Here is a 16,238-nt window from a genome sequence, read left to right as displayed (position 1 = left end):
GCACTGTGTGCAGGTATGAAGTCCTGTTGGAAAATGGAATCTGTATCTCCATAAAGTTAGTCAGCAGCAGGAAGCATGAAGTGCTGTAAAACTTTCTGGTAGACGGCTGCATTGACCTTGAACCTCAGAAAACACAGTGGACCAACACCAGCAGATGACATGGCACCCAAACCATCATAGACTATGGAAACTTTACACTGGACCTCAAGCAACATGGATTATGTGCCTCTCCTCTCTACATCCAGACTCTGGGATCTGGATTTCCAAAGGAAATGCAAAATTTACTTTCATCAGAGAACATAACTTTGGGCCACTCAGCAGCAGTCCAGTGCTTTTTGGAAGCAAGACGCTTCTGACACTGTCTCATGTTCAAGAGTGGCTAGACACAAGGAATGCGACAGCTGAAACCCAGGTCTTGCATATGTCTGTGTGCGGTGGTTCTTGAAGCATTGACTCCAGCTGCAGTCCAGTCTTTGTGAATCTCCCCCACACTTTTGAATGGGTCTAGTTCCAAACTCCTCTCCAGGGTGCAGTTATCCTTATTGTTTGTACTTTTTTCTATCATCTATCTTTTCCTTCCCTTCACCTCTCTATTAATGTGCTTGGACACAGAGCTATGTGAACAGCCAGCCTCTTTAGCAATGACCTTTGTGTCTTGCCCTGCTGGTGTAAGGTGTCAGTGGTTGTCTTTTGGACAACCGTCAAGTCAGCAGTCTTCCTCATGAGTGTGTAGCCTACAGAACTAGACTGAGAGACAATTTAAAGGCCTTTGCAGGTGTTTTGAGTTCATTAGCTGATTAGAGTGTGGCACCAGGTGTCTTCAATATTGAACCTTTTTACAATATTCTAATTTTCTGAGATACTGAATTTGGGGTTTTCATTAGTTGTCAGTTATAATCATCAAATTAAAAGAAATAAACACTTGAAATATATCAGTCTGCGAGTAATGACTATCATATAAATGTTTCACTTTTTGAAATGAAATTACTGAAATAAATCAACTTTTTCTTGATATGCTAATTGTATGACCAGCACTTGTATGCATTGTCATATCACAATATTATGACCACCTCCTGTTTTCTACATTCACTGTCCATTCTCACAAATACAGAAGCACATTTTTCTAAAATAATGAACTGTCCTGCTGCAGTGACACTGACATAGTTGTGGCGTATTTGTGTTGTGCTGGAATGAGTAGATCATACATAGCAGTGCTACTCAGGTTTCCAAACACTCGCTGTCCACTCTGTTAGACACCCCTACCTCATTGATCCACCTTCTAGATGTAAGGTCATAGACAGTAGCTCCACTGTTGTTGCAGTTTGAGTTTGTGTCGTCGTCTACTCCATCAGTGGACACAGGACGTTGTCGGCTGCATATATCAGTCTAGTAGTGACACTGAGGGGTGTCTGATCCACTCATACCAGCAGAACACACACTAACACATTACCTCCATGTCAGTGTCACTGCAGCGCTGAGAATGATCCACCACCCAAATCATACCTGCTTTGTGATAGTCCTGACCATTAATGAACAGAGTGCAGGGGAGCAAAGCATGTACACAGATCAACAGGACTCCAGTCTGCAGTTGTAGAACCTCAAAGTGCTCCCGTATGGTCTATGGATCTGACAGAATGGACAGTAAGTGTAGAAATAATGAGATGGTCATAATATGCTGATGTGGAAATAAAATGCAGTGCAATACTGAATAATACTTTTCTGTAACTTTTTCATCATGTCCAGGGTCACTGTGGGTTTGCAGCCTACAGGGAATCACTGGGCACAAGACAGTAACACACCCTGGGCAGGGAATCATACATTTACTCTCTCAGTCCAAAAACACTATGATAGGTGGATTGGTCACTCAAATGTGTCCATGTGTAAGGAAACAGGAGCACTTGTAGGAAATACATGCAGACACAAGGAGAACACACAAAACTCCTTGCCATCTGGTTGAAACCACAACCCCAGGACTCTGGAGATGTGTGACAGCAACATTACCTGTTGCACCACCATTTGTCTTTGTACTAATACATATAAACATGCTGTTTTATCAAAATTTGTGAAATTTATTACAATCTTCAAAAGTCTTAATGATGTTTAACTTTGGTGAATGTGTTGCCCACAATAAACATCAATGATAACTTTTTTGTGTTTTGCTGCATTATTCATTAGTAAGAATTAAGTCAAATCATGATATCCAACATGGGATGTGAACATCAATGCAACAAGAATGTTTTAAATGTTGCACAAGCACCAAAAGCATTCATTTCTGCATTCACACATTTCAAACACTTATCAGTTAAGTCAATGTAGGCCAGCACTGACCTAAAACTGCAATCATTTCCCTGCTTTTCACCAATAACGCAGTTTGCACAATGTTACTTAAAAAACAAACAAACTCAGATTTGTAACATACAAAGGGTAACAGAGAATATAATCTTCAGTTTCAAGAAGCTGTAGTTTTTTTTTTTTTTCATTGAACTGGATATATTTTTTATTATTTCTTCAGCATAACAAATTGGTCAAAAAAAAGCAATTTTGTTAATTAAGACAAAAATAGGCTTGTCTGACTGCATTGCATGATTTTGCAGCTGATGCGTGTTGTACTTGCAGACCACAAGTCAGAGCACCATGAAAAAGCCAAGTGACTGTGGGTAGTGGGGTTTAGTAAACACTTTCAGGGGTCCACAATAAGTCCAGAAATGCTCAGTTTTGTCAGTGGGTCCTTGTCCTCATTGCTGAAATTAATCAACTATATTTGTACTTCCATCAGTGTCTCATCTATGCAGTTCTATTGACTCATCTCTGGTTTGTACCACAAAAAAAAAAAAAAAAAAAAAACACCCCCAGACAAAAAAGGCAGGGGATGTTATTTAAAATGGTAGCGAAGACCATTTTTACACACTAATGGATATACCAAAATAATGCATTTTGCTTTATTCAAGGCAGTTTAGATGTTAGAAATGTTGCCATTTCTTGGCCACAAATTGATAATATATCCATTGAGAGAAAATACTGGAAGTGTGAGTGAGCCAGAGGGAAAAGCAAAGAGGTGGGTTGCACTACCATTTCATTCATGGGCAGCAAATCTTGCTTCCAAGAACACAAAATGCAAACAGAATACCAATTTAATAACAATAGTGCCTTGGTTGGGAGGGGGTGAACAGTGTGAGTAACCCAAAATATTCCAATGAAAAAAGAAATCACTTGTCATAAGAGAAAACAAAATCTACTCCTCTAAAATATCCCTCCAAAAATACTTTATGTAATATTGTGAGATGGCAACTGTCATTTGAATGTAATATAATTATTATTATAGTGCCAAAGCAAACTTAATAGCCAGCTAAGAGGATCTGTATACAAAAGAAAACTGTTACAAGGTGTCATCAAAATCAACAGAAATAAGATTATAATCAAACCTATTTTTGCTGACTGATTTCAGAAGCCAAATTAATTTTTAAAAGCTTCTGTTTTATGTTTCCTGTGCTCCATTTTTATTCTCCTTTTTTTCTTTGCACTGACCAGTTCTCCTGAACAGTACATTAAGATTTGTAATTTGAAGTGAGCCAAGTCAGCCCTTCATATAGTCCATCACCTGTTGTAGCACAGGAGGGCTGAACATACCAATTCCTATCTCTGATACGGGTCAACCCAAGCTTCTCTTGGATCTCATGTGGTTTCATTGCATCAGGCAGATCTTGCTTGTTGGCAAAAATCAAGATAATCGCATCTCTCATTTCTCTGTCATTGATGATACGATGCAGCTCCTGTCGAGCCTCATCTATGCGATCTCTGTCAGCACAGTCCACCACAAAGATGAGCCCCTGAGTGCCTGTGTAGTAGTGCCGCCAAAGGGGTCGGATCTTGTCCTGTCCACCAACGTCCCACACATTAAACTTTACATTCTTGTAGGTGACGGTTTCAACATTAAAACCAACAGTTGGAATGGTGGTGACTGACTGTCCGAGTTTCAATTTGTAAAGAATGGTTGTCTTCCCGGCTGCATCAAGTCCAAGCATCAATATTCTCATCTCCTTGTTGCCGAAGATCTTGGAGAGCATTTTCCCCATCTTGTTGGCTGTGCATATATTATTGTTTATTAAGGAGGAGAAAAAAAATCAGTCTAGGCTTTTTTTTGGTTTTGGTATTGTACCTTTGGCTGGATTATGTGCTACTTTAATACTTCGGGGTGTAACACCTCAATGCTTAGGTACTGTAACAGAATGCAGATATATTGCTTCACAACTCTGTTAGAGCAAAACTTGTGCTATCTTATGTCAAAAGACACCTCAGTGGTTTAGGTTTAGCCAAGCTAAACCGACTGGCATAGATAGACGAAAGTGAAACAGCTTAACCACAAAGTAAAAATGTGCTCAGGGGAGGGTGTGGATGATTAGCAGCTCTCTTGACCCTGTCGCTGAGTACTGGTAGCTCATCAACAAAAGGGCACCTCACGGTATTTGGTGTCAGCTAGCCGATCAGTGCAGGACTGTATAGGAAAGATGGAAAAGTGGACTTCGAATTAAAACAGTGACAGGCCCCCTCGATAGCCCGCAGTTGTTCAGACTTCTTATTTGCCGGCTGTCCTTCTCGGTCCTTTCCAGCACATTCAAGCGCCTCAAGAGTTCATGCTTACAATTACAGTCTCTAATGGCGTACCAGCAAAGTGGAGTCTGTACAAAATTGCCCGGGAGAACCCCAGAGGTCATTTATTCCTTGTTTTCTGTCCTTCTTTTCTTCTCTCCCTGAAACACAAGAGCGGGCGAGAAAAGGGAGGGGTGTCAGACAGAGAACAACTTTAATCGGATGAAGCTTATTATTCACCAGCTTCTCGTTCCATTTTCCCCGTTTCCATCTTAAAAAAGGTGCAGTAGTAACATTGTTACGTCTCCTTTAGTTGTGCATATCCACATTTTTCTTTTCTAAGCTGGCTTCACGTCTTTCATGTGTAAGACAATAGACTGTCTACTGGTTAAATAAAACAAAAACGAAGAGATACGCAAAACCCAAATGCCGCCGTCACTGACATGTAAAGTATCGATACGTCCGCTTCCGTGAGGCTGAAATAGGCTTCTCACACGCCAGATACTTGTTCAAAATTTCAGGTCCACCTTAAATTGGTATAGCCGTTATAGTACAATATTTAAGGTGGAGCGAAACACTGGGATGAGAAGCCAACTTCGGCTTGGTTTTAATCAGTAACTCAGCAGTTCTAACATTCATATTCCCGCTACTGTCAAAATCTAACAGAAACCGATTCTATACTGACGAGGTTTGACTTCAGAGCGGCCGAAAACACTAAAATTACCTTTAAAAAGGCGGCGGCGGACCCCGCTCCCTTTCCTCCCCTTTCTCTTTTCTTCTTTTTCTCTCTCAGTCGCTCTCAGCCGCTGTGCTGTTACAGGAAAAGGTGCGGACTCGCTTCACCCGCCACTTCCTCCACTCTCAGAGCCGCGCTGCGAAATGGACGCCATTCAGTCTCAGCAGCAGTGAAAACTCTCTCCTTCTTTTAAAAGTAAGACTGACAGTTGGGGAGAAATAAGACCTTGAAATATTCAATTCAAACACAAAGCGTTGAGTTTATAATGATTAGAAGCCCTTTATTTTACACATTTATTACCATAGGGGGCGACCAGCTCGGTGGCGTCATTTTACGTGTGAGGGCGGAGTCAGTGACGTACAAAGGATTTTAAATAATGCAGCTATCAAAACTTAAGGGTTTGTGGCTGGTATAAAGGCCTGCATAAAATATCATACTTTAAATATAAAATATCATAAAAGCTTCATGAGACACGGTACATTAGCATTGCAACGGTTGAGAACTTCCATCAATAACTGTGGATACAATTACAGCAGAACCAAAAGTCTCTATTTAACACTGCCCCCTAATATTATCATTTAAACTACTAAAAACCAATATTTATCAAAATATTACATTTAGCATTTATTTCCAGATCACACAATGGCGCAGCACTACACAGTTGGATTGTGTTAGGGGTTAAACATTTCCAGTCAGGTCACTGTGTGAGGTGTATGTTGGAGTTTTCCCTGGGGTGCTCTTTCCTCCCAAAGTCTAATAACACATGCTGATAGGTGGATTGGCTGTTCAAAAGTATACATAGGTCTGAAAGTGAGTGTGTAATGCATGGTGTCCTGTCCAGGGTATGTTCTTGAATGCACCCAAATATTTTAGGCTGTGGACACACAATAATAATAATAATAATAATAATAATAATAATAATAATAATAATAATAATAATAATGTGCAATTATTTGTGATTGTACAACGCACAACAAAATGTGTCTTCCCCATTATTGTTGGTTTGAACACACACACAGTAGTGCACTAGGGGCTGTGAACAGCAGCGGGCAGCCATCTCTTGCACCCAGGAAGCTTTTGGGGAGTTCAGTGCTTTGCTCAAAGGTACTTCAGCCATGGATGTTCCTGCTGGTCCTGGGGATTGAACTGGCAACCTTCCAGGGCCAAGCCTGGTCCTCTTACCATTAGGCCAAGGCTGCCCTCAAAGACAATGAATATGATAAAGTGACTATAGAAAATTAATAAATTAAATAGTTTCCAAGAAAAATTCCCCTTATGTCTTAAATGTAGTTATAATTCTACACCTTTGTCTTAATTCACTACATGCAGATTTATCCATACTTCAAAGCCCCACTTCACAAGTCAATGGGATTTGTTCCTTAGATTTATGATATAATAGGCTGGTTCTCAAATGCAACAGTTTGACACTGTGTTTGGAACACTGCAGTTGTAGCACAGAAATGCTCAGTCATGGATTGACTGCTTAATTTGCACATAATTGGGGGTATCATCAGCATCACAAAAATTAACCTTGTAAAAATGGATTTTCATAGGGTTTTTGAAAGAAACACTACACTTTTAGTGTTCTTTAACCATAACATTATCCATCATAGGCTCAGCATTTCATCCAATAATAAAAAAAACGTGCATTATGCATATTGCAAGATATCTTTAGAACATAAGTGTCATTTAGTACAATTATAATTTATGACATGTTTGTAGAGCCTGCTCTATGCAATATTTATCTTTACTACAAAATAATGTCTAAAGGCATCTACGTGCTCCTTCTAATTGAACTATAAATCTGACTCTGGGTGTCACATGTCTTAGCTGATTTGGGAAATTTTCAGTGAAATATACCTTCTAAACCCTTTAAAAGATTGTTTGAGTGAAAAGGTGTCTACTATTATTAGGAAACAGCTACCTATCCAGGACATTTCAGCTAAGATTGTACAGCACTTCAGGCTCACATGTCACTGTGATTACAAATTGTACCATAAAATAGAGTGGAAAAATATGTAAGTGTCTAAATACGGTGGGGTTTCTATTGATGATATTTAGTTCTGGAATTTTAACAGTTCATATACTTTATCTGTGGTAAAACATTTCCTTGATTGGTGCATTATGACAAAATATTAAATGGTGAAACATAGGAACACATCTTGGAGGAACATTTTCATTCATTCACTGTCTGTAACCACTTGTCCAGTTCAGGGTCTGGAGAATACCTGGAACAACAGGGTGCAAGGCAGGAACACACCCTTGAGGTGTTCCTTCACAGGACGATACACACTCACACCTATGGACACTTTTGAGTAGCCAATCCACCTACCAATGTGTGCTTTTGGCCAGTGGGAAGAAATCTGAGCACCTGGAGGACATTCACGCTGACATGGGGAGAACACACCAAACTCCCCACAACTCCCTGGAGTAGGACTTGAACCCACAACCTTCAGGATTGTGTAGCTATGTGAATGTGACACTACCTGCTGCGCCACAATATAATCACAGTCCAATTCAAACCATTAATATCCCAAAATACATATTTTACAGGAGAGGGGGAAAGATTCTTAACTTGCAATGGAAGTGAATGTAAAATGGACACTTTTGAGTCTCCAATCCACCTACCAACATGTTTTTTTGGACTGTGACAGGAAACCGGAGCACTTATAGGAAACCCACGTGGTCACGGGGAGAACACCCCTCATTACATGTGTTTTTAACTATGTCAGTCTACTAGCCACTCACTATTCAATATCAGAACTTGCTTAGTAGTTTGTACTTAGACTGATTTGCATTTCTGAAATTCAGAAAGCAATTTTATTTTCTTTGACTAGTCATGTTCGTTTATTTTCTTAATTATTCCAAAATTAATTTTCATGCTATCTTTATTTAGAAGTACACAAACAGGCTGTATTTATTACTGTGCTTTTAATAGTCTAACATTGGATTCAGGCAGCTAAGGTTTCTTACATACCTATCTAACGAATCCCATCGACTTGCAGGATAGGGTTGTCGAATTACAGACTGCGGGAGTAGGTGGAGAGAGGTGCGGGGACTAATTTAATATTTATATTTATATTATTTATATTTACTAAATTAATGCAAGGTTATATAATTATATCTTAGCGACTCAGTATTGTATTCTTTGACATATTTTTTTATATATCATTGTATGAACAGATATGTTTACAGATGGTTAGACGATGACCCAATGGAGACTTCTATCGGGCTAAACATCAGCTAACAAATACAGACGCGCCAACCCATTTACACCTTAGCGGCCGGGCTAATGCGCATGCGCAGAGCGATCGCCCTTCAGCACAGCCGTGTCGAGAGTAGAATGATAGCGCGCTTCGTCGACCACATGTTGTGGAGCAGATAACTTCAAAAAAGTTGAAATAAAATCTCGTTTAAGCTACATTTCATGGAACATTCTGGTAAGTAAGCACCCAGTATCAGGCTGTGTTTGTGTTTGTTCAGTAGTGGCTCTTCCGTGTGGATTAGTTTAGACGATATCGACGGTAGGTTGTGTTAGCTTAGCTTTGTATCAGCGAACTAGGCCCAAACCGAGACGAGAAAAAGGCTGTCCTATTTCTAGATCTTGTCGGATTCAGTATGTACTGCATTTAATTTATTTAGTGTTGTGTGCTTTTGATAAGAGCTTATTTGTTTATACATGAGTATGTTTAATAGGTTTAAAGACTATTTAAATCCGAACGAACGGGCTTGTTTTTTCTGAGTGACGCGTTTTTTAATTAGCAGCAGAGCCTGCACGGTATGTTTTGTAACCTCGTCGTTTAGCTGGTCATTTTACTTGTATATTATATTTTTTATGTATCACTTTTTAGAGAAAAATATGTCCACGAACCGTTAGGAACTGGTGATATAACAAATCCGGCGCGTGTTCAGTGAGTTATGGCACATAGTTTAAAAACGAGCGCCACAGATTGCGCTACCTCTCGTAATGGCTGGATAGATTCATTTCAACAGCCACGCGTTAAAATCAGAGTGAGGGCTGTAGTGAGTTTATCTTTCGGTGTTATTTACGTTGAACGAATAACTTGGTTTAATTGCAGAATTTGCAGAGCCTTTACCTATTCATAGATTTTCCATGTAACCACTAATACGGCTTAATATATTTGTCAACTATTTTTGGAAAACATGCATGCAATTTGATTCTCAACAGATCCCCGCAGCTGTTGTTACTGAATGTAGCTAGTTATAATAGGATGCTCCAATAAAAGGATTCATATATTTGGACTTTATGTATTATATATAAAATTATAAAAAATTGTAATTGCATTTTGTGATCCTGAAATTGAATCAAAATGTATCAGCATTTAGCATTGATTGACAATAAGCCTCACCCTGTTGTGTTTTGTCACTGTGCGTGTTTTTGACTTTTTTTTTTTTTATTCTTTAGACCTGAATCTCTCAGACGAGCCCATGACGGGGATGGTAGATTCAGATGTCCCTGACAATGGGACATTGGAAGGTGCAGGAGATGGTTTTATTCCTGACCTCCCCAGCCTAACCCATGATTCTCAGTGGACAATGGGCCAAGTCCCTGACACACTTGCTGCTCTTGAAAACCAACAGAACCTAGGACAAGACCAGATTCAGCAGGCTGATGTTGGGGAGCAGCACCAGCAGTCCTCAGTGGATGGATATTCAAAATTGGAGGTTCCAAAATCTGATATTTCTGAACAAAACAATGCTGGACTGCCTGATAAATCTGAAACTCAATTAGAAACAAATGGACAGACTACAGAGGCCTTTTGTAAAGAACCTGATGCAAGCTCACAACAGCTGGCAGATTCAGCCAATTCAGGAAGTCCTGCAAATATGGAGCTTGAGGATGCATCCAAAGAAGGAATTGAAGATGGAACAGGTGATGCTTCTGTGCAAATTCCTGATCTCCCCTCAGAATTTGACAGACTCTATAAGGTAGTTGAGGATAATCCTGAAGATTTTAATGCATGGGTCTACCTTCTGCAGTATGTTGAACAAGAGGTAAGTGATTACATAGCCCAGTTTAACAACAGGTTAAACAACATGCAGGCTATGAGCCATGTACAATTAATTTCAGATGATAAAACATTTTTGTCTGTTGCAGAATCACCTTATTGCTTCAAGAAAGGCGTTTGATGCATTTTTCCTTCACTATCCATATTGTTATGGTTACTGGAAGAAGTACGCAGATATTGAGAAGAAGCATGGTTACATACAGTTAGCTGATGAGGTATGACAATTTATGCTTTTTTTTTCCCTCTTTTGTACATGCGTATTTGCCATATTCACTTGAGTTGAAGTTACTTGTACACTTAATTCTGTGTCTCACTTTTTTTGTCCCTTCAGGTGTATCGCAGAGGACTACAGGCCATTCCGCTTAGTGTTGACCTGTGGCTTCATTACGTAGCATTTCTTAGGGAAAACCAAGATACCAGTGATGGAGAAGCTGAAAATCGCATACGAGCGTAAGTATGTCATCCCACCATGTGTTTTCTAGTAGTTAATGCATTGCTAAGGTTTGTAATTTGATTTCTGTATGTTTTTCAGTGTTTATGAGCATGCAGTGCTTGCCGCGGGTACAGAGTTCCGTTCAGACCGTCTGTGGGAATCTTATATTAACTGGGAAACTGAGCAGGAGAAGTTGGCTAATGTTACAGCAGTTTATGATCGTGTCCTCTGCATACCTACTCAGCTGTATTCTCAGCACTTCCAGAGGTTTGTGCTGTAAATACTAAATCTTTTTTTCACATTAAGGGGCACAACACATTTAATTATGCTATTTTTACATATTACTTTGTCTGATCTTTCAGGTTCAAAGATCATGTGCAAAACAATAATCCCAAGCACTTCCTGTCTGAAGAGGAATTTGTTCAGCTGAGATTGGAGCTTGCTGCTGCCAATAAACCCACTGGAGAAGGAGAGGAAGAAACCCCTAGTGAGGAGCTTCCACCAGGCACTGAAGATCTTCCTGATCCTGCAAAGGTAAGTGCCCAAACTTCACTTTGTGTGGGTAATATTCAAGAGACAGGGAGGGTCCTACCTGATGCTGGAGAGAAGCAAAACTGTACAGGTTTGAAGAGGTGTCTTTCCGTTAGCAGCCAGTGAATACCTGAGGATTCCAGTTGGCATCCATTCAGAGACTCGAGATAAAAGTGGGATGGGACCGTGACGGAATGACACCGTCCCTCAACCCCCTTCCCAGCAGCACGGCTTGGGTCACAGCTGATGTGCAGGGTGTGCATACCTTACTTATCTCAGCGCAAGATTCCACTTGTTTCTCTCGAGTTCATGGTGATGTAAACCCTTGGTAGCTGGATATGCAGTTTGCACATCACTCGAGATAATCCGAATGTGTTATGATGGAGATTTTCATTAAAAAATTTTTATCCTCCAGAGAGTCACAGAGATTGAGAACATGCGGCATAAAGTGATTGAGTCACGGCAAGAGATATTCAACCACAATGAGCATGAAGTCAGCAAGCGATGGGCTTTTGAAGAAGGGGTAAGTGGTGTGTGTATGTGTATAATATATATTGTGTAATTAAAAACATGTAGCTGTTTTGTCAATTTTTAGTTATTTATTTATTTTTTTAAATAACTGACTTTCATTCGAACACAGCAGCTGTCCGTCATAACCTGTGAACATTTCATGATGAATGAACCATATATTTGTGTATGTATGTTGTGTTCTGTGGCTCTATAGTTATGTAGTAAACTTTTTCCTCCCACATAGGTCAAGCGTCCATATTTCCATGTAAAACCCTTGGAGAAGACACAGCTGACCAACTGGAGGGAGTACCTGGACTTTGAGCTGGAGAATGGCACACCAGAGCGTGTAGTGGTCCTGTTTGAGCGGTGCCTGATTGCCTGTGCCCTTTATGAGGAGTTCTGGATAAAGGTAAATGTGGCTCCCTTTGCGGCAACCTTTCCTCCCTCCTTCCCCATCAACGATTTCACTTCCTCAGTAAAACTTCCTGCACTCTTTGCGTGTAACGTTGATATTTGACTGTATTTGTTGTATTAGGGGATGGCCAGCTTGCCACACAAGATTTGACTCCAGCATTTGCCAACTTCGTTGCATCTCTCCGTCTCCCACTACCTTACAGAAACTTATCTTATTGGTTCCATAAAGGTGCTGATGGGTTTAAAACAGAAATTCTCAAAACGATCTTGTCAATGGAAATTCAGTGGTGCAGGAATCTGAAATGAAAGCTTAATTTCTGTGTTCTTTCCCTGTTTCTTTTACTCCCTCTCTGTATATCCCCCTCTTTTTCCTTCTTCTGAAGTATGCCAAGTACTTGGAGAGCTACAGCACAGAGGGAGTGAGACATGTGTACAAGAAAGCATGCACCATCCACCTGCCCAAGAAACCTAGCATTCATCTTCTGTGGGCAGCCTTTGAAGAACAGCAAGGTACATCTTTAAATAACACTCAAGCTGATTTAATTTTTTTCAGCTGTGGTTTTTATGTACTCCATTTTGTCTTGTTAAAGGATTTGTAAGGCTTATTTTTTTTTTCATCTAGGGAACATCGAGGAAGCAAGGGGCATCCTGAAACGGATTGAGGAGGCGGTTCCAGGCCTGGCCATGGTAAGACTACGTAGGGTGAGCTTGGAGCGTCGTCATGGGAACTTGGATGAAGCCGAGGCACTACTGCGGGATGCCATCAAGAATGGAAAAAATGCCAGTGAATCGTCCTTCTACTCTGTAAAACTTGCTAGACAGTTCCTAAAAGTGCAGAAGAGCGTGGGGAAAGCTAAAAAGGCCCTGCTTGAAGCTATTGAAAAGGATGAGGTAAGAGCCTTGTGACACCCCCAATCCCTATTCAGGTAGTTTGTAGTCTTTTGTGAGGTTTGTTTATTTTAGGTAATAAAAATGACTGAATATATTTCTATTGAACATTTTATCAATTTATCTTTTGGTATGGTGGAATATACTTGGAGAATCTAAGACTGCAATTTTATAAAGTAGAACTCTCTTCTCAGTTAATAGATGTAACAATTAACTGCAGATTTTTGCTCATTATTAGTAATGTTTTGAATGGTAAATAAAATAAGTAATCAAACCAATAAGTAATAGTTTGAATAGGAACTTTTTGTACTTCTCAAATCTGGAGTTTGGAAAGGAGCTTCTAAGGCTAATTCATACCGACCATGGACTTTGTGCATGCACTGGACTGTGCATTGCTTTATGTTCATACAGCATGCATCTCTGACACTCACAACAGAATAATTTTAAGCTAGGGTGTCATTAAACATTTAAATCCATTTGGGGTTTCCCTGAACATGTACAAATCCTGTTTGTGACATTTAAACATTGTTAGTCAGTTTAAAAAGTCTAAAACAAGAAATGATGTCAGACTTTGTGTTGGAAATTTTGTGTGTGGTTTTTATGGCATTCAGCTCTAGGCAAACTTAGGTCATGTACTAATAGTTTTTGATCACAAAGTCTCTCCAGCTCATCCCAAGATGGTGAATATTTTTAATATTGCAGTAATAAAGGGCCACCCAATCATGAAATAGATGAATAAGGGATAGAAATAACATGCAAATGTGTTTGAAAACACTATAACGTTTTCTTAATTAAATGACAATTTGCCAAAATTTCCCTCAGTGGCATAAACTTTTGGAGAAGTTTTTCAATCGAGGACCACTCTACTGAGTAAGTTGCATAAGAAGTCACATGCATTTACTCTGTCATCTATATTTGTGTTTTAGACCAATCCCAAGTTGTACCTGAACCTTCTGGAGCTAGAGTACAATGGTGGAGATATACAGCAGAATGAAGCAGAAATCCTGGCATGCTTTGATCAAGCTCTCAACAGTCCTATGCCTTTGGAGTCACGTGTAACTTTTTCTCAGCGTAAAGTGGAATTTCTTGAGGACTTTGGGAGCGACATAAATACGTGAGTAAAATGTTTGTGTAATTTGAATTTTATGTTTTATTGTAAAACTGGCTCGTTACATACTTTTCAAGTGGAAACTCGTTTGTTAGAGAGTGGTTTGTGGTTGTGCATTAGACTCATTTTTGGCCATTTGCTATATTGGCAAACACTTAATATTTCTGATATTATGATGATGTACAGGGTGTATACTTGCCTTGTGTCCAGTGATTTGGGATAGGTACTGGAGAAACCAGGACCCTGATCAACATGATGTGGTTTTGATAAATAAAAATGAAACACTGATTTCATATTCTGAAGTTCTCTTCTCCCCCCCCCCCAGGCTTGTGGCTGCATATGACCAACATCAGAAACTTTTGAAAGAACAAGAATCAGAAAAGAAAAAGACAGAAAATGGGTGAGTTACTATTACATTCTGTACTTTGGCTGAAATCTGGAAATGGATGGAAATGTTTCTAAATCTTTGTACCTACACAGGTCTGAAGAACCAGATTCAAAGAGACAGCGTTTGGATGATGGCTCAGCAGCTACAGGCCAGACTTCTGACATGCAGGCTAATCACGCAGGATACAACTATAACAACTGGTATCAGGTCGGTGTTTGTATGCATGTATTACACGGAACTGTTTGTTTCAAGATTGTCCGTCTCTTGTATGGAGCTTTTAGTCATCAATGTGTACCTATCTTGGGTTAACTTTTCTCAAATAAAAGAAGCTACTATCACTCAAACAGCCATAGATACAATAGTTTAATCTGTAATTATTTTCTTTGTGTCTTCACAGCAATACAATTCATGGGGATCTCAGAACAACTGGGGACAATACAGTCAATATCAGTATAACCAGTACTACCCTCCACCCCCCACATGATGTATGACTGAACTCTGTTCTTTTTATCCATTCTTACTGATTCTCATTGACATTCTCAGTCATTTGATGGTTTACTTTGTTTATGAGCATGTGTTGCAAATGAGTTTTCCTTTTGTGGAAAAAGTGGACGTAAGTATCTTTTTAGCTTGATTTTGTGTGGTCTCTTTTTGAAATTGAATAGTTTGGAGAATTTGTATGGATCAACCTGAAAACATTCATTCTTTAACTATCTCTGCTCTCCTAAATGTGATGTCATCTTGTTTTTGGAGCCAAAAGTGAAATGAAGGCTTTTTATTTTGACTTCTGAATTTTCGTAATAAAGAGATGGGTATCCTGGACTCTGTGGTTTATTTAAACACTAAATGAAATGCATTTGTACACTGCTTTTTACTACTGAATTTGCTATTAAGCAGCTTTATAGAAAACCGTTATTGAGAAGAATTATCAAAAACATAAAACAAACCCCCATCCCCAGGTAAACAAGCCAGAGGCGGCATCATTGAAAGTACAAGGCATGTCACATGATTAAATGTCTATTTGACCCAGGCCTTTCCATGTGTCTTCAATAATGTCCAATTTTCTGACTGATTGTGTGCTTAGGTGACATGCATTCTGAGGTTCACTTTCTATTTATCTATATTTACCTTTGTTTATATTTTCATTATTTGCATACCACTGTGAACCTAGTAGCATAAGCCTAGGAAATTTTAAAACAATGTGCAGCATCAAGGACAGTGCAGACTGGAATGTACACAAGAATTCTGCTACAGCTGGATCTATAGGCATGTTCTCAAAGGAGATTCTGCCACAGAAGTAAAAAAAAAAAAAAAAAAGCCTCAAACAAATACTAAACCAATTTATAACACCTAATGTTAACAGACATTTCAGGCAAAAGCTGCATGGTAGCCAATATTGGAACAAATGCCAGATGTTTTCCAGTAATTTGTTTGATCCCTTTGAACTACCATATTGCGGTCCTGTACTTACCTGTTGATAAATCTCGGCACAGCCTGATACAATTAGTGGTGGTGTGTTGTGCTGGTATGAGTGGATCAGACACAGTAGTACTGCTGGATTTTTTTTACACCTACAATCCACTCTATAAGACACCATTGGTCCACATTCTAGA

General features: G+C 39.4%; 2 protein-coding genes across 2 annotated transcripts; one reads left to right on the top strand and one right to left on the bottom strand.

The window, feature by feature from the left end:
- Positions 1 to 2,075: 2,075 nt before the first annotated feature.
- Positions 2,076 to 5,638, bottom strand: arf6a (ADP-ribosylation factor 6a). Its single transcript, XM_066676089.1, has 3 exons — positions 5,624 to 5,638; positions 5,312 to 5,524; positions 2,076 to 4,748 (listed from the first exon to the last, which is right to left on the bottom strand). The coding sequence occupies exon 3, from the start codon at positions 4,071 to 4,073 to the stop codon at positions 3,546 to 3,548; it is 528 nt and encodes a 175-aa protein (XP_066532186.1). The 5' UTR covers positions 4,074 to 4,748; positions 5,312 to 5,524; positions 5,624 to 5,638; the 3' UTR covers positions 2,076 to 3,545.
- Positions 5,639 to 8,616: 2,978 nt separating this feature from the next.
- On the top strand, positions 8,617 to 15,468 carry prpf39 (PRP39 pre-mRNA processing factor 39 homolog (yeast)). The gene is made up of 14 exons (XM_066676088.1): positions 8,617 to 8,763; positions 9,750 to 10,339; positions 10,443 to 10,568; positions 10,685 to 10,803; positions 10,886 to 11,053; positions 11,149 to 11,320; positions 11,733 to 11,840; positions 12,072 to 12,236; positions 12,625 to 12,751; positions 12,864 to 13,132; positions 14,056 to 14,243; positions 14,563 to 14,637; positions 14,718 to 14,832; positions 15,023 to 15,468. Exons 1-14 carry the CDS (start codon positions 8,751 to 8,753, stop codon positions 15,107 to 15,109), a joined length of 2,322 nt encoding a protein of 773 aa, XP_066532185.1. The 5' UTR covers positions 8,617 to 8,750; the 3' UTR covers positions 15,110 to 15,468.
- Positions 15,469 to 16,238: the final 770 nt, after the last annotated feature.

Source organism: Hoplias malabaricus, chromosome 7 (assembly GCF_029633855.1).
Source record: "Hoplias malabaricus isolate fHopMal1 chromosome 7, fHopMal1.hap1, whole genome shotgun sequence".
In the NCBI taxonomy this organism is placed as follows: Eukaryota; Metazoa; Chordata; class Actinopteri; order Characiformes; family Erythrinidae; genus Hoplias; species Hoplias malabaricus.
The sequence above is the reverse complement of the archived record's forward strand: the minus strand, read 5'-3'. Positions and strand labels throughout refer to the sequence as shown.